The 18,597-nt window shown below is 43.5% G+C and overlaps 1 protein-coding gene across 1 annotated transcript in view; it reads left to right on the top strand.

Moving 5' to 3' along the window:
* Positions 1-18,597, top strand: part of LOC119646908 (homeobox protein invected) — a 228,334-nt gene that overhangs the window by 205,275 nt on the left and 4,462 nt on the right. Inside the window, exon 2 of the mRNA XM_038047578.1 lies at positions 457-462. Within this exon, the coding sequence (XP_037903506.1) occupies positions 457-462 (6 nt within the window). The remainder of the gene's footprint in view (positions 1-456; positions 463-18,597) is intronic.

Genomic DNA, 18,597 nt, shown 5'->3' with positions numbered 1-18,597 from the left:
TCTAAATTGCCTTTCTTTTCGTAGTCTTTAACGGGGTTTTAAAATTTTTATATCGTCACGAAGTAGGCCGGAATGGGGGGAGAAATCAATTGAACACGTGTTCTGGGCAAGATAATAAGTTTGGAGAAGGCGCGCATTTTCCAACAAAGTGCTTACGAGGAAAATTGATTTGTTCCATTAGTCGTTGTGGATTTCTTCTCACTCTGGCGAATTTTCCCTTTTACTACCCTCACCTTCGTGAATTTGATACAGACCATTTGCCTTGAAATGCAATTGGGGATGGTAGCCTTGTGTTGTGCCGGTGAAATGATAATAACGTTTTGCTTAGGTGAATCCGCACCAAGGATGGCTTTTCCACCTTGGACTATTTTTAATTTTACATTCTTTCCCGAATTTAATCAATTGCGATTTTATAGATTGTCATTAATTTATTTTTTTCTGTTCTTTTTATTTCAGGACGAAGTAAGTATGCATTCCCGACAATCTAATGGAGAGGTGACAAGTGCGAGTGGAGGTGAATGAGTGAGTTATAGGGTGTTAAGGAATTCAATTTGAAAACTTTATTGATAAGCTCACATTTACAAGGGTTCTTTGAAATGGGAGAGCTCATGGCTTATCGTGATTGAATTGATGGCATCAGTTTTCAGGTATATGTATATAAACGTTTATTAAATAAATTCCCCCATTTATCAAGAAGGATAACCTTTGTGGCTAAAATAGTTTTTAGTTACTATTATTTTCCTACTTTTTCAGGAGCTAAGATTTTCGTTTTCTAGCTTTCTGCAATAGCTTATCAGTCTCTGCGTAATTGGGGTCGTCCTCACTTATTAGTGTGTGACGCACATATGGTGTAGGCCTACCTTGATAAGGACCTTCAGGCATCACGGTTTTCCACCAAGGTCCACCAATTTGATATCACTAAAAGCTCTCTGGCGTCTTGGCTTACGACATTGCTTCAATTGAGGCAGGCTCTCCCACGTCTCCTTTTGCTGTCATTATAGATTTTCCGGGTTGGATCTCCCTCACCTATATGGACTGACAGTTATTGCAAAACTTTAATAGTCTGCAAAGTAGGACTCTTATACTTCGACTAATCTGGTATAACGTGCCAGAGCGTCGCTAAAGGTACCGATGTCCCTAGAGGTGTTGACAACTGGCTGCGCGTGACGAGATGGTGGAGGCGGTTTCAATTTGGCAACGGCCTCCCGCAACAATCCAATCTCTCCGAAATATCGGTATTTGCAAAAATAAATATACCTATACCAGCGAAAAAGAAAAAACAAGTGTTTTATTATTTCAAATAATTAATCGCTGGAAACACCACATAATTACACTCAGACTCTCTTAGGTCGTTTCTCTTGCGAAGCCCAGGTAGCTGATAAGTCGTAGATTCTTGCCGTACAATAGATCATAAGGACAGGCAGAAAACTCTTCGTGGGCGGCTGCATGGAGGCCAAGGAAAACGAAAAGCAAGACCTGCGACCGGTACGGATCATCGTGTGCCATATTAGCAGATGGTATGCCATTGTCCAATGATGTTTGAAACCAAGCTCCGAGAAGAGAGCAGGACAAAGTTTCAGTGGATAAGTTGTCTTCATCGTCCGAAATAAATTGGCTTATAAAGGCTAAGTGCTGAATTTGGCGAGGTGAGGCATTGTCGTTGGTTTTGTCGTAAAGCAAAACTGATAAGCTTATGGTCCTTAAACAAGGTGAACAGCCTGCCTTCAAGGGAAGAACGGAAGTATTTAATGCTCAGATACGTAGGTAACGATTGTTGATGCTGTAATGCCGTTAAGCGGGATTCAAATGTTTTGAGAAGAAACCCGTAGGCTGCTAATTTTGGTTCACTGGTGAAGAACAGTGCCTACTGCGATGTCTAAGGCATTCGACGAGCATGGTTACGGGTGCATCCTGCTAAGGAAATGCCAAAAATGTAACGTCTACCAGTTGCTGATTAGTGGTTTCAAACATCTGGGTGGTTTCTGGAGACCATACAACCTCCCGCGGTTCTTTGGCTTTACCTCCAGACAGGAAAGCGTTATGGAGTGACTGGCAGTGCACTGCTTTGGGCAGGAAACAAGGTTTCGAATCGTCTTCTATCTACCCTGGGTCGGCTTGTACACCGTAAGGGGTGGTGAAATTAGATAGAAATTTCACCTGCGATAGGTGGAATTTCATTTCTCAACGTTGACAACTAGGCCATGATCAAGGAAGTGTTGAAAAACGTACTCGAGATGTGCCGAAGGGATGGATGATGCGACCAGAACGTCGCTTAAGTAGACGAAATGGAAGTCTAACTTCAGTAGTAGAGAGTGGATGAATGTCTGGAGATTTGCGTCCCACTGCACAGGCCAAAACGCATCCGTGTGAACTCAAAGAGTCCGAAAGGTGTGCAAATTGCTGCCTTTGGAATATTTTCGGGAATAACAACCATTTGTTGGTATGACATTAGCATCCCCATATTAGGAACTCACGTCCTGTACCACTACAGTTTCGAAATGATTGGAGAGAGGGTAGTTTTATGTGGTACTAAACATCAAGCTTATCTGGCTAGGAAATACCACATTTGGTAGTAATGATTGGGCGAGTACGTGGACCCCAAAACCAATCGAAAGAGTGCTGTTGTTTGAGCGGGTTAAAATTTCCCTTGACGACCTAAGAGACGCTTTGGTTTCTATGAAGGGTCTATGCCGCATATCCACCAGTAGTTCGTAGTGGTACAAGACGTGATTTCGTAATATGGGGATGCTGATGTCAGCTAAAACGAAACGCCACTAAAAAGTCCTACGCAAGCCCAGTATCATGTCTATTTGCCTGCAGCCGTGAATGCTAATTGGCGTGGTGCTTGCTATCACTAATTTTAGCTGCTGCAGAAACAATCAGGGTCCACTAGAAAATTGCGCCTGTTGCCCTTCTTGCTGCGCTTCGGGTAGCCGTCGCTGCGTCTTCAAGCAAACTTTTTCTTTTTTTTTGTGCTGCGATAAATGTGAATGGGGTGGTACACTTAGTGGTTCTGCCTGAAAATCTACGATGATACCAGTACACATTCGGTGCAGATCGTGGCACGTGACTACTCAAACGTCTATTTCATGAGATGGACGGTGAAAATGTGGCCATAATCCTGTAAGAGCAGCTGTTTGCTTCTACATTTTCGCAATCTCGGTGGTCTCGCCCGATATTTCGGCGATCACGGAGCGTGCATGTACCTCGTGTATTTTATCGGTCGTGGCAGTCAATACCTCCAGGGAGCTGCCGACCGCGCACGCTAATACGACCGGCGCGTCCTCCAACAGAAACTCCGCGTCAAGTTCGTCCCCACCGAGCTCCTCCATTTCACAGTGCAGCCGACTGAGGGCGTGTTTGCCAAGCATCTAGTTAGTCAGCGAGTGATTCAGCTTTGCACTTTCACTTACTGACAGGCGCCTAATAAGCTGATCCTTGGGTCGAACCTCGTAATGGCACCCACCAAAACGAACTGGACCTTTAGTTGGAGGATGGTGGCTTCCTTTCGCGAAGATTCCTTAACAACAACAATGACCCAAAACGGAACGAACCCACTCGTAAGATTGAATGAAATGAATGCGACCCACCTTCGTAACATTTTTTCAAAATTAGTTAGTCATATTTCATATTGGATCAGCTAATAATGTCTAAGGAGAGACGGAACGTCACGTTGACTGAAAGCGAATTTAATGGGGCATGCTTGTTTTTAAAAACTTCAATGAATATTTCAAAAGGGACCCTGTGTTTTTGAGCTTAAGAATGACTAAAAGGGAAAGAAATTTTATGGCCACAGAAACAACAACAACGCCACGAATGGGGGGACTGCGGGACTCTCCTCACGCAGAAGACTTATGGTTTGTTTCTGAAATATGCCCACTCTCTTTGACAACGGTGTCGAGTATCCTCAGAATGCTCGTTTTCTCCAACTCAATTCTAACGATATAAGCTGGACATTCTGGGTCTAAGTGGAAAAGATAATGGAACTCTGGAGAGTACTCTTTTCCTGCTTGTTACAATAATGGAAAGCTGGAAAGGCGAGTGGTAGAAGACGGTGTGGCGCGCTCTTTTGATCTGGGAGCCGGCTTCTGACAGATTTCTGAATGAAAGATCCTGGTCAGTGGTAAGAAACATAAGAATTGTACAGTGTTTTGGACCAACGGAGATTTCCGATATAGTGGAATCCCATGGTGTTTTACGTAGGCACCTGTCGTAAGACTTAATCCTACGGTCCTCTTAAGACACCGATTGATTTTGTGACCACAATCAGAGCCCCGCTGAGACAAGCAACAACGGTACCAGTCTATACCAAGTGCATGGCTTAGCATTCATACTCGTGGATGCAAGAATTACCTAAATCTCTACCGAACTATGGAGTACGGCACATGTGTTGATACGCAACACCACGTCGAGGCCCGAAGGTCTCTTCTCGCTTGAGCACAACCACAACCACCATGAAACTCCCACTAGGGGGGCTTTCCCGGTTCCCATGGTACCAGTATACCCCTGGTAAGGTTTCGTGACCAATTTGCCACTTCAGATGAGTCCCCGTGCAGACTCGGATCTGATCACCCTGATTAGGCCTTTGGAGCATTTGCCTACTGAATCACGGCCGGCACACCAAAGTGATTTTAGCGTCTCCCGGTGCCACCACTATGGAGGTTCTCCTCGACCACTTGGTTTTGGTTTGGCCGATAGGGTTGCCGCCCCATCTTCCTCACCGCCACCTCTGAGCACCTCCGATATAGTGGAGAACCATGTTTTCTATGAGCAATTACACGCAGTTCAAGGGAGGCTTCCCGACATTGATATTGTAATCGCAGTAGATTATCTGAATGCCAAGTTTTCTCAGCACCTTCCTCGAACATATGAATGAGTAACACGGTTTTGGCGACCGTAACGATAATGGGATGTTCGTGAATTTTTGCAGCTTCCACTGCCTCGTTATTGCCATAAGGTCGGCTGGATTTCAACTGTATTCGTAATCAGATCGACCGCTTTGCGATTGGAGCTGTCTCCTACATGTGCAGAGGCATTGAAATCAGTCTTAAAAGGGATCACCATCTGTTTAGCTACGACCCCCCAACGTCAACATCAACATGGACCATTTGCATGAATCAGCTATCGCTTGATAGTGGGGAGAGCGATTTTGTTGATCGGACGGCAGATATATTGAATAACCTGCCTGAAAATATCGATGAAAATTGGGCTGACGTCAAAAATGTTTTTTCCTTGTATGCTGCGCAGCTTGTCGCCCACGTCCTGAAGGAGCGTCATAAGATCTGGCTCACTGCCGAATTGTGGAAGCGAATCGATGAACGGAAGGGGTTGAAGGCTCTATTGACCGCTGATACTCAATGAAATTCCGGGAAGTTAAACATAGTAGTCTGCGCCGTGAGAAAAGGGAAATTACTATTGTGCTGGTCAGGGAAGCGCAAATTGCCGCAGGATGCAATTGTTTCAGAAGCGTATACCGCATCACGAAGGAACTTGCATGTGGTTGCAAATCGTTCTATGGTCCTGTGAAGGTCATCAACGGTTGATCCACGATGGCGAGCAGCTAAAGAGATGGAAAGAACATTTCATCCCGATTCTTAACCCTATCGCATCCGTTGAGGTTTCTCTTCTTCTGGATGAAATGGCTAGTCACCGTAACAGGCGAATATGGATTGTTCCTCAAAGAAAACGAGAACTTATTTCGGCCATTACTAATCTTAAACGGAGTAAAGCTTCTAGGCTTGAGAGTTATTTATCACTGCACCCGCAGTTACCGTCGATCTGCTTCTTTCACTCGTACGAGATCTTTCCCAGAGGGTGGAAGAAGGGAATGGTCATTAAAACTCCAAAAGGGACACCCGTTTTGAATGTGACAATTGGAGGCGTATCTGCGTGCCCCTGGCGCTCAAATAATAATAGCTAAAACAATCTTGGAACGTATTAAAGAATATTTCGAAAGTCTGATGAACCGAGATCAAGTTTCCGCTCCAGATTCTCCTGCATTAGTCACATCATCACCCTAGGAAACATAGTGCATGCAGTTGAAATCTTCGCTTCACCTGCTCTTTATCGATTTCGAGGAAGATTTGGATAGTGTGAACAGGGAGTGCATCTGGCGTATTCTACATAGGAGGAGCGCTTCGGAGAAACTAATAGCTATTAAAAATTATAATATTGACTTGACGGTTTCGATCGCAGGGTAGAGGCGATCTCATCAGACTCTGCTTCAGCGCCTCTACCCTGCGGAACAGCGTGATCGAAAGCGGCAACAGGTGGCATTTAGCTCGTTTTTATTGAATGACACTTCTGCGCAATATTACCGAAATTCTAGCAGTTAAAATACTGGACATCATCAACGCACTTAACTCTGTGAAGTGATCTTCTGGTGGAAGATATATTTCGCTTTGAAAACCTCGAACGTAGCAACGAACAACCCCGATTGGGACAACAGTGGAAACGAAGGATTTTCCTTGTGAAAAGTCGTTTCCTTCTTTGCAAGAAAATTAGCAACCGAACGCACTTTTAATCGAAAGTGCTCCATGTTAAAATCCGAAAGGATGTCCTTAGGATCTGTTCCCTGTGGAGACTCTTAGTCATAAGACACTGAATTATTAGGGTTGGTAGGGTGCTTGTTGTTTCCTTTCTGATAAGAGAGAATATTTTGTTATAGTCCTTAATGGACTTAGCTAAAATGAGTGTCTTGTCCGCCTTAGTATTTTTTAATGACACTCTAAGGCCTTCCTCTTGAGGTTTATCTTCTTCACAACTTGGAAGAGTATTTCACTTTCGGGATCCGTGTGAATGCCACCGGTACACGCGATTCTAACGTTTACTTCAGATTGTTGCGATGCAGATAGTTGGCCGCACGTAGAAGGTACCGCTACCTGAAGTCTGCTTTCTAGGAACTTCATTAGATCGCTGACCGATCCGATCAGCTCCGATAGTTGCTCCCGCTGAGCTGTATTCTTTACGCCTAGTCTCTTATTGTCGCACAGGAGATGAGAGCCCCCGCAGTTACAGCGCTTGGATTCCATGGCTAACTCCTCTACAATGTCATCCTCTGGAGTATTACTAATGAGTGGTTTTGTCGTCCGATGTTTGTTTGGGTGGGCAGTTTTCCAGAAAAGCTGGCCGCTTAAAGTTAAACAACTGATTTCCTTCATAACAGTTGGAGCTTATAGAAGTTCTTATCAGGAGACAGGACGACGGGGTTTTTTTGACAGCTGTGAGCAGAATGCATTCGATGGCGAACCCAAGGGGGCGATTTGAAAGCCTCTTAACTCCACCTAGATCAAGCCTATAACCAAGAAAAATGGGAAATCCGAACAAAACGATTTAACGCCGCTTTTAAATGAGAAAGAAGCTCAAGAAATATATAAATATTATAAAAACTGTCAAATGTGAACCGAGGAACCCCAGGAAGCTGGTACGCTTTGTAGGAAAAGGAGAGGAGAAAACAGTATTCATTTAAATGACCTGAAGCAAATTGTTGACCACTTACCTAATTTTTCAAAGTATTGGATTACTATTCACGGTCAATATTTGTCAAACCTTCAAATGTCATGTCTATCGCCCAATAAATAATGCTATTCTCAAAAAACAACAAAGCCTCATAAAATATCGAATGTCGAGAAAGTAACAATATCATAAGCTCTAGGAAACTCGCTAAGTAGTGAGAAGAGTAATAGCCGTCATTATGTGGAACACCTGAAAAGAAAAATTATAACATCAGTAGCTCCAATGAAGGGGATTAACAGCAGAATCGAACAAACGACCTGCAGTGGTAGCCATAAAGCCACAAAGCTCATTCCCAGATTATCTCCATTGCAATTTATCACATTTTTCACATTCGTGACATCATACCACACTAGAAGGGTAATGCTTTACTCGGAGGTCCCAACAAAGATATTTCGGCTCAGATTGATTGTTCTAAATATGTTTTGATTCACATCAGCGATAGGCAACCTTCGAAATGTGGTTGGAGGAGCAGGATGTGTGGTCGTCCGGGGAAGTATCTTGTTTCAATATTTCGAGGAGATATTCAAATCTTCTACTGCGGTTGCAAGATGGATTGTACATCTCAAATCTAGAACCCTAAACTAGGGCTAGCGTTCACTTCAGAAGCTCTTCAGCAAGACTAGACCGCGTGGCAGCAGTTATCCAACTCTGCTCGAAGTATCTAACTTTGCTCCTAGCTTCCTCTAACTTTCCAAAGAAAAATCAATCTAACTCGACCTGCAACCTGTTCTCTTGTTACAATAGATAATGTCTTTCAGGTTTCCACGAAACGGTGACATTTGTCCGTTCACTCCAGAACAATTTTGAATCCCAAACAACAAACGAAAACAACAAACAACAAAACATATCAACGAAATAATTGAAAAAGTTGCCGAGTAAATTTATTTCTGTCATATTAGAGGATGTCTCGAATTTCTTTGGGAGCTGCCATTAAAGTTTACACGGTCTTACGAAAGACGTGGAAATTTCTGAGAAATAAGTCCTCATTGGGCTAATGCGCTGCCAAAAGCATAATTGCTGACACTTAATCTTAACACTCGTGCGCCCGTAAAATTAAAAGAGTTGTTCACTGGTCGACAAAGAAAGCGCGGAGGGTGTTGAGCCATTTAAGTGGCAGACATGTTAATAATAAACGTAATTAAAAACAATTTCCGCGAATTGCTCTTTAAAATGAGCTTTCCATTGCGAGGACGATGGGTTCGTAGCAATAAAGCGAATGAATACATTTAGTCAATGACTTTTCAAAAGTGGAGTTCATTCAGTAAGGCAATTGGAAATTGCTGCTTCCATTTTGGGAGTTACGCAGGCAGAACTTTTAGATGTTCGTTTAAGGGGGTGAGTTGGGGGAATTGTTTGAATTTTCCATTATACAAAGTGGAGGTTGTCATCGAGAAATAGTAAGGATCTCAGAGTGAATCCCTTCTACTGCATTGATTAGTCTAGGAGTTCGCTGAACTGATTTAAACTCCGGTTTCATTGAAGGGTTGTAATTAAAATTCCTCAAATTTTCGTGCATTCGTAAAGATAATTGTCAATTTGAACCTCTTTTTCGGCTAAGCCAGTATGTGGAAAACTTCCAAAGACATCAGCGGAAACCAAAGGCTTGCGTGATTCAAGGACGTTAATTCCCGCCTATGTACTAAACCACATCCGTGCATCCTTCAACCGCTCCGCTGTGGCTATTGACCCTTCCCACCCTCAGTTTCCGATTACCAGAAGGTGAACTGGAAGCTCATTGACCGGATCCTTAAGTCCAGACTTGATCCACTGTTGCTCCCATCCAACAGCAGGGGGACCAAATCACGGAACAATACTCAAGGATATTTCTCACGAGGGAGCTAAAAAGCATTATGGGGGTTGGGCCAAAGTGAAATCAACACAGGAACGCACTATGAAACCTGACATTTTGAAAGCCCGATTGGTGATATCGAAGTAGTGGCTGTCAAAACGGATTTTATTGTCGAAGGTTACCCCCAGGTCGAGGATAGAGTTCAGGTAGGACAGAGAGCAACCACCAAGGGAGTGGGAGAAAGGTTTGGAAGAGGTTTTAACCGAGTAACACATCGAGTAGCATTTGCTGACATTAAGATCTAACTTATTAATTGTACACCAATGGACCAAAGTATCCAGATTTGACTGCAGGGAAACGCAATCTATTGGGGACGAAACAGCTTGAGGTCATCAACGTATAACAAGCAAGAACAAGTGAGAATAGAGGGAATGTCGTTAATAAAGAATAAAAATGAAAGAAGTCTTAGAATGGAACCCTGTGGCACACCAGAGGTGAGGGAAAAAAGAAGAGAAGTGCAACCATCAAAGGAAACGCTATAGGATCGGAAGGAGAGGTAGAAGCCAAGTCATGAAATAAGTGATAGACGAATGTTGGGAGAGGCGAGTTTGGACAAAGGCCTTATAAAAAGTCCTGGTAAATGACGTGGACTTTCTGCCGAGAGTTGAAGCATTTCGCCACAAAGTTGGTGAAATCCAGAAGATTAGTAGCACTACACGCCCATTCAATTTCAACACTGTCCAGATAATTCTTCCTAGACTTAACTATCAGCGACTTAACTGAAGATCGCAGAGGGCTGAAATGGTCAAAGTCCGTACGAGAGTAAGATTTAGCACGGTGTTGATGAAAATGAATAAAGGGAGAGACGACCACGAGACCAAAGGGAGGTTTAATTCACCACAAAAAATGAAGGGAAGAGAGGGGAAAGTTACAGTAAGGACTTCTGAAAGATTGTCGAAGAATTCATCGTACAGATCGCAGGGACTGTGGTAAGGGAAGTATATGCAACATATAATAAAAGAACTGGCGTTGGGAGGGAAAACATACAAGGTGATGCAATCATAGTGGATAGAAGATGAAGAACAGATGGATTCAGCTCATAGGAGGAACATAACTGCGATCAAGGCACCTCCACAAGCTAACTTACCTGGAGCCACGCGATCTCTGTCGCAGCGAAAGGCAGACAACCCCTCGAGGAGCCCAGAGCTTAAGATCCTATCATCCAACCACGTTTCAGTAATATAGATGAGATGGTGTTGGAAAGCCGGAGCAGAAAGATTGAAACACGACAGCTTGGTACGTAGGCCTCTCACATAAATATAATAAGTTGTTAATGCTGGGCGGCGTGGCAGGCGATACGGAAATTTGTTCATAATTTATTCCGCTGGTAAGGCTTAATGAATATTTCTTGCGGCCAAAAGGAGGGTTGGATACGTTACTTTGAAGGATGCAATTACGCGGTCGGAGGAGCCATCCTTCGTTAGTTTCACTCATGAAAGAGGCGATAGAGATAAACCAGCTTTACTTCTGATATAATTAGGAACTTCATCAGAAGAAGAATTATAGGGAAGTCTGCTAATGAAAAGTTGCTTCGACGGTGAAGCGGTTTGTAGCAGAGCGCCACCCGAGAGAGGAGTTTATATACCGACTACCTCCACAAATACCTCTCCAACACCGAATTTAACCCTGGGTAAAATAACCTAACATACCCCAATCCTACTCTTAATCATCTCCCTTTTTGGAAAGGTTAACATCCTAGCAAAGCACTTCCTGCAAGCATACTGTTTCACATTGCACATACGGTCAACCGGTGAACGAATCAATTTACCGACTTCAATCGATCCCATCCCATCGCATTCATACTACACAAATCCTCTCACAGGACATGGTCACGGCGTCGATCGTGGCATTAAAAAAACAAGAAATCGGTAGGTCCTGACAAAATCCCATCCATAGCCTCAAAAAAATGTTCCAAGCATTTCCACCTTCCGTGCCCCAATTATCAACCATTGCGCACTCAACACCCATTTTTCCATCGATTGGAAGAGTGCTCGTATAACTCCCATCTCCAAAAAAACGAAAACCCTGTTAATCCTGATAGCTACAGCGTTGTCTCCATCCTTTTGTCCTCCGCCAACATCTTCGAGCGGACTATTAAGTCTATTTTCCGGTTCCGGTTTCCAGTTTGCAAATCGACCTAAATACCCGGTCGAGCACGCGCTGCTCTCTCTTGTCTCTAAAGCAGATACTCTTCACGGTATTGACCAGAAGAATTCAACCATACCCTGCTTCCTAGACCTAAGAACAGCTTATTCCGATATTGCCCGACTCCGTATGCCAAGTTTTTTTGAAGTTCCCAAATTTCATCTGCACCTCTGTAAGTTAATCCTTAACTTTCTAGATGGGCGGAAATTACAAGTTAATATCCAACAACTCTTTTCATCCCCATATATATGTCCAGCGAGCATTCCCCAAGGTTCAGTCGCCTTAGCCACCTTGTTTTCCCTGTTTACCGCTGACCTACCTAAATCGAGTCCTGATGCGAATGATCTGATCCTTTACATAACCACTAAACATATTTCTCCTGGCGAAGCTCATCTGGATTCCTATTTGAACGAGCTTTATAGTGATTTTACCCTTTGGAAATTACCCGTTAATCCCCCAAAGTGTGAAACAGTTGTGTTTCGCGGCAACATGAGGATCACGCCAAAAGTAAGGAGAGAAAGTTCCATCCTTTGCTTCAAAATCCATGGAACGCCCATTCCCACTGTGAACGAAGTCACCTACCTAGGGGTGACAATGAACTTCCCGTCTTTTTCACGCATCTAATGTTTCGAAGGCACTAAACCGTGCAAATGGTGTCCGCAAATCCCTGCATACCGTCCCAAAATACAGCGCCCCAACGCCCCGAATCCCCGAGCTATTCTGTTACAAACAGCTTATCAGACCTCTTCTCACTGTTGGCTTCATCTTCTGGTTCGATAGTTCTCCGTCCCAAATAGAGAGGCTCCCCCTAAGAGAACGGAAGATCCTCCGCTAGTGCTTCAAGATATCTCAAGTATATCTCAAACCAAATCCTATACTATTCCTGTCAAACTCCCCGTATAGACGCCTGTAGGCCATTAATTTGTTAACCAAATTGTAGTACACTTCAATTCCCTTATCATCCAGGCCATGCAGATTGAGAACGCTGAGGACAATTTTCTTCGTACTCATCTGTTCTCTCAACTTCTCTTATCCCGACAATCCTAAAACTGCCTCTTCGAGCCCCAAGGTAGAATAGTCTTCTATACCGGCAGTTACTCCCAATCCCATTTATAAAACCTACCCATCCTTAGTATCAACCCCTAGCTCCTAATCTGCAGCCTCCTCCTGCATGTATTCCATCCTGCGCCCCGTTCCTAATTATACCCCTTTTCCCATCTGGATCTACCATGTGATCATTGATGATGCCCATTCTTCGCTCTTGATCATGGGTTCTCGTTCTTCTGATGAAGGTGTGTGACATCTCTTCAGCTAAGATATCTTCCGGCAGCAGCCTGACTATATGATTCGAACGCCACAAATCATTCTCAGGGCACCGGTTTTCCAACGTGTTATCAAAACGGCTTCTGCTTTGTGATTTGCGAGCACTAGTCCGCCAGTTTCCAGCCAACCCTTGTTCTTCCAATGTGCTTTGCAACTACAAACATAGCAATATCGTCGATGAAGCCTATCATTTTTATCCTTTCTGCCAACCTGATGTTCCACAAACGTAGACCTAGAGTCGACCCCTGAGGGATTCTAGCTGAGGCACGGTAGTAACTTGTGCCTTGGCCACTCTCGTACTTTAGCTCTCTCTCTCTGTAAAGTAGTTAGACATTATGTACCTCAGGTAGCGGGGAATGTTCATTCGAATGAGATAGGTTTCGATGGCCGACCAGTTTACCGATTTGAAAGCATTCTTCACACCTGCGCACTGATCCCATCGCCATCTCTCACCATCTATGTCAGTGGCTGCAGTGTATACCATTACTTTCATTGCATCGGCAATGGAGTGACCTTTCCTGAATCCAAACTGCATATTGAAAAGAGCCCTTCCATGTTCAGTTGCCTCTCGCAATCTGACAATGATATCCTGCATTATCTCCCTATGTTACTGCTTCTCCGATTTCGAGTTGACAGTTAATCGCCGCGACTATGTCCTCATTGTCAGTAATTTCATCGATGTCTTTACATTCGACGGTAATACGTTGGGTTAGGATTTGAACGTCCAGGGCTCCTCCGATGGTCCTTCTGAATTCATCTAATTTTTCTCCTCTTTCGCTTAGCTTAAGCAATGGATCCCTGTTTCTGGACAACATTTTGTCGATTTCCTGCGGTTTCGGGTCAGTTTTGACACCACGCAGTATATCCGCATACTATGAAGAATGGAACGTCTTTTTCCGTCTTCCAACATTTCTTCCAATTTTGTAATTTGCTTCGCCTTATGGATATTGCTTCCTTCCGTGACTAACTCCATTTTTATATCCACGTTCAGCGGGTTATGGGTCTTGCGCTCAGAATTGCATCAGTGTTAATCACGTATGGTCCTTCTGGACCTACAACACCATCCTAATGGGGACAAAATGTTGAGCATTCTCTGAGGCCTGCCAGAACTAGTGGGACAGAGGCGTTCATAGCATTAGCCTGAAAGTCATTTCGGTAAAATGCTGCAAACGTCAGCCCAGAGTCAACCATTGCCCGACGGATACCACATGTAGGCGAGAGTACGATTTGGTAGCAGAGCTGTAGGTAGTAAATCAGAGGTCATTTCCTAGTTTTTAATCGTAGTACACCACGGCCTACCATGCTGGGGCACATACTACCCTTGTATCGTCCCTCCATTTGAACCTGAAGTCTGTGCGTATACAATAACCACAAATTTTTCGACTCTTTCGACTCCTCCTTTTGAATCGAAAACAGATTCATACACCCTCAAACAGGAACACCACCTTAAATCTGAAGATCTTGTTTCGTAAATTGAAGTTCAATTTTTGAAAGTAAATTGAAATGAACTGAGAAAATGCTTACAGGAGCGCTCCATGAACATACCAACGTACATATAGATAGTTGGAGTTAAATCCGCTGAAAACTTCCCTTAGAGGGTTGAAAACAATTAAACAACCCCAAAATGGCATATCATTGCTATTTCATCATGACTAAGTGTAGTTAATTTCAAACTGGCGGGAAACATTTCTTGCCGAGCCAAGAATTACTTCCTTGGTATCCTTAAGGAAGCCACCAAGTACAGAAGGGTCGTACATTGTTCTATCCTTGGAACTGAATGTTTTCATGTCAATATTGTTTCGAGGATATTAGCGTGGAAAAAGATGTTTGAGAAATTAACATTGCAATACTTAGGGGATGGCAACCAGAAGAATCCTCTCGCCTCAACGAAGTACATAGACGTATTCGAAACCAAATAGTTCAATGACATAAGTTCCTCGAAATCCAAGGAAGGGTTGTTGAAATTCACAAGTTCTGGTTTCTTGACTTCTTAGGAGTGAAACGGTTATTACGATTCTAATTATTTCAGTTTACGAATTGTTTTCAAGCATCTCCAGGCATAGGCAGAGTGTCAGGGAAGGGTCGCTTCCTAAAATTGGTGAAGTTGGACACTTACCACTTTATTTCAAGAGTTTCGAGGGATTTCAATTGGATGCCTGCAAGCAGGCAAAGCAATAATGTCATCTTGGAACTTTGGGAATTAAGCAGTTATTGGTCGAGAAATGAGAGTTTTATGGTTGTATAATGACACTAAGGAGTCCTCTTGTGGTTCTCGAAAATTCATTACTTAAGTCATTGTTTTCCAAATGACCGTTATGATACTCTTCCTGGAAGTGGTACAAGCAGTGGAATGTTAACAGTTTTTGTATGTTTGAATCGAATACTGTGAAAATTATTCCCTGGCTTTTGGGGGATGGGTGATAGTCACGCTATAGAAGCAAAAAGCAAATACTTTCCTGAACCCCGAGTGGAGTTAACTACATATGATCCTTGCAGAGTATTTATGTTGGAAAGAATTCAATGTAAACTCTTGGGGTGGGATCAGTTCCTTTGGATCGAATACACCATTTTTTTCGGTAATACACTTGATCCGGGTCGAGTCAAGAGATCTCAAATTACTAACTAGCGCATTGATCGTTGTTGTGGTCAGTTTTTGGTCGTTTGCTATCGACTTCGGTGTTCAGCTAAGGATTTCTTGGCAGCGCAAATCAACAATGCCATCAAAGACTATTCTCTAATATTTTTTTTTATAATGAGGGCAGTCCAACATCGATCATAAATGCTCTCATTTCAGATGTGATCATAGCAGTCTACGCCACCGATTCGACAAAATATCGTCGTCGACAATACCGCGACGCCACGTTCATTGGTCTATCTAGTCGAGCGAATCTAGGAAACATAGAGAGCTGCAAGGCGGGCGGTAATGCGATAGATGAATGAAATGAAGGGTTGTTTTTAGGGCTTTGTAGAAAAGAAATATTAAAATTGTTTGGCTGTCTATTTTTTCCGGGTTTCTAATAGTTGGAGGAGGAAGAAATCTTACAAAGCCACTGCTGTGCCAGTTTGTACTACATATGGGATTCTCACTCACTAAAATCGTATCCGGTTTCTTCGTGAGGATCCACCTCAATCGTCCTTATTACAGAGATTATTGTGCTTTTGCTCCGAGTTCCTTGATTTTCCCGGGTTTTATTTGTAGACTTATGCAGATTTTCAGAAAATTTTCAAGCTTTTTCTCTCGGAGTTAAGTTGATTCTTTTCATCTTCCGGTGTGTAACCATATATATATAAATAGGTACATCCAGATAACGCCAGGATAGAAAACTGAGTAAATTGTTTTAATTTTGACGGTGCGATGACCGAGCTAGTTGAATGGTAACCGTTCTTAGCTTAGCGTTAAGAATGATAATAATAAAATGCAAGCGGAGTTTAATTCAAATGAAATGTTAGATAATTCAGTTAATTTTTATATATTTCTCGAACATCTATGTCTTACAATTGAGCCATCAATCATCATCATGCCTGGATATATCCAGCTAGTGTCAGGTTAACCAAAGGGTTAACAAATAAGCTAGAAGCTAGCTAGGCTTCTTTATTTCCTTTTATGGATGGAGGTAGAAATCTTAAAAAGACGCCGCGGCGATGTGTGAGATTTTCACCCACAAAAACCACCCCACTTCTACGGCCATATCCTCGCGGGTCCACCGAGAAGTATTACTTCGCAAGGAGAGCTCTGGTTTACACCGGCACGGCTAAGTCGCACGTTCGTCGCACTTTCCATACTTGATCCAGTTCCTGCAGTTTTTCCTTTGCATTTATCGCAATCCATTTTTCTTCCGACCTGAGCATCTCCTCCGCGAAATCGTGCGGTCTGATAATTGCGTTGAGGGCATCGTTAATCCAGCCTCTTTCAATAGTGGATCTCGGAAATGGAACATAACATGCTTCAGCTCCTGGGGTGTAGTGACGCAGTCGGGGCAGCCTTGTGACTCATCCAATCCAAAGCGATTCAAGTACTTCCTGTATCTACCGTGTCCTATAAGGAACTGTATTAGGTGGTAATTAAACTCTCCTCTTCTCCCAAAATTCGGGATCAATGTATGGGTCCAGCGGCCTTTTTCGAAATTATCTCATCGTTGCTGTCATCTCCTGTACAGCTTCCTGCCAGTGGCTCTCCGGAAGTCTGTAGTCACTTCAGGACGATTCGCCCCCGTTCTTCGGTCAAAACTGTTTGCCTAATTCGTTAGAAGTCTAAGCTCAACTTGGCAACGATCATTACCCGCCAGTATCTAATGATCGATTTTGAAACGACTTCGGATTTTGACAGTATTGTTTTTCCTCCGATTGGTAATAAGGACCGCCTCCGTTTTATATTCCATCAGGTTCAGTTTCACTTTTTGGAGCCATGTTTTGGTGGCATGAATGGTTTCACTTGCATTCAGTTTCAAGTTCTGCGGCCGTTTTGCAACTGCTACCACCATCAACACGTCTGAAAACCAATCAGTGTTTCCATGCGAGCACTTAATTATACATTATGTTCCAGAGCAGGAGCCGCAATATGAAGCCTTGACGAATACCTACTGTCACAACATATTCGTCCGTCTCGTACCGTCTCTTTCCAAGAGGTAATTCTCGATTATCCTAGCTACTTAGCTCGGACGCCCAGATTAGCTAGAGCGCCTTTAGCAAACCCCAGTTGGCCGAGTTAGAGGCATTCATGACATCCAGCATCACCCCTGCGCAGCACTTACCAGCGGCCGATGTCTCCCGGGCCAGGCCTACGACCTTTGCTATTGCATCGACCGTTGATCCTGTTTTGCGACACCCATACTGTAGCTTCGATACACCATCCGCTAATTCGACGAACGGTAGCAACCTGTTGTATATCACCATCTCCAACATCTTCCCCATAGTGTCTAAAAGACAGATAGGGCCACATGAGAGGATGCACCAGGTGCCTTTTTCTCTGGCGGGTAACACTCCTTCTACCATGCATGATTAAAATGTGTTTATAAAGGTTTGATTTTAGCAGGAAACTTCAGGGCTTTGTGCGGAGTCCCGTCCAATTCCGGAGCCTTAATATCCCCAATTCGACCACAAGTTTCGCGTAGTTCCTCCTCGGTCGCCCCGGGGATTGTGAAGACATCCTGTGGGACCGTGGGCTGAGGTCCACTTTCCTCCTGTTGGGAGAAAAGGATGGCAATTATTTTCAACAAGAGTCGCGGGCACGTCACTTGGGGTGATTTTTGTCCACGAATATTGTTCATTTCAACTTTGTACGAAGTCTTAAAATGAAAAATTGCCTTAGAAAATATTTTCCTTTTTATTGGTTAAAAGTATCTATACAAAGAAAATAAAACACTAAAGAAGGGGACAGTTGGCCATCGAAATACGTATTTGAATAGATTAGATACTTTTAGCCAAAAAAAGGAAAATATCTTCCAAAGCAATCTTTCATTTTACTCTTTTTAAGGCCGCCAGGAAAGTCTCTTCTTCGAAAGCTCCAGTGAACTACTCACTTCTCCACTCTGTTACTCACTCGACCGTCGCTTCCCAGGTTTCTGATATAGAGAAAGGTGGTTGCCAGATCATCCCTCTGGCCAACGAAGCACTGAGGTTAAGTCAGATCGATGATTAAGCCTAGCCTTCTGCCTCGGAAGGTGAGTACGCATTCAACGTGCGGTGTCCAGGTGTGCGCAGGTTTCAAGCAGGATTTGGCCCCTGGTGTTCGTAACTCGACTTCTCCAGTCTATGTTCAGTTCATT

Source organism: Hermetia illucens, chromosome 1, assembly GCF_905115235.1.
Source record: "Hermetia illucens chromosome 1, iHerIll2.2.curated.20191125, whole genome shotgun sequence".
NCBI classification, from domain to species: Eukaryota; Metazoa; Arthropoda; class Insecta; order Diptera; family Stratiomyidae; genus Hermetia; species Hermetia illucens.
The sequence above is the reverse complement of the archived record's forward strand: the minus strand, read 5'-3'. Positions and strand labels throughout refer to the sequence as shown.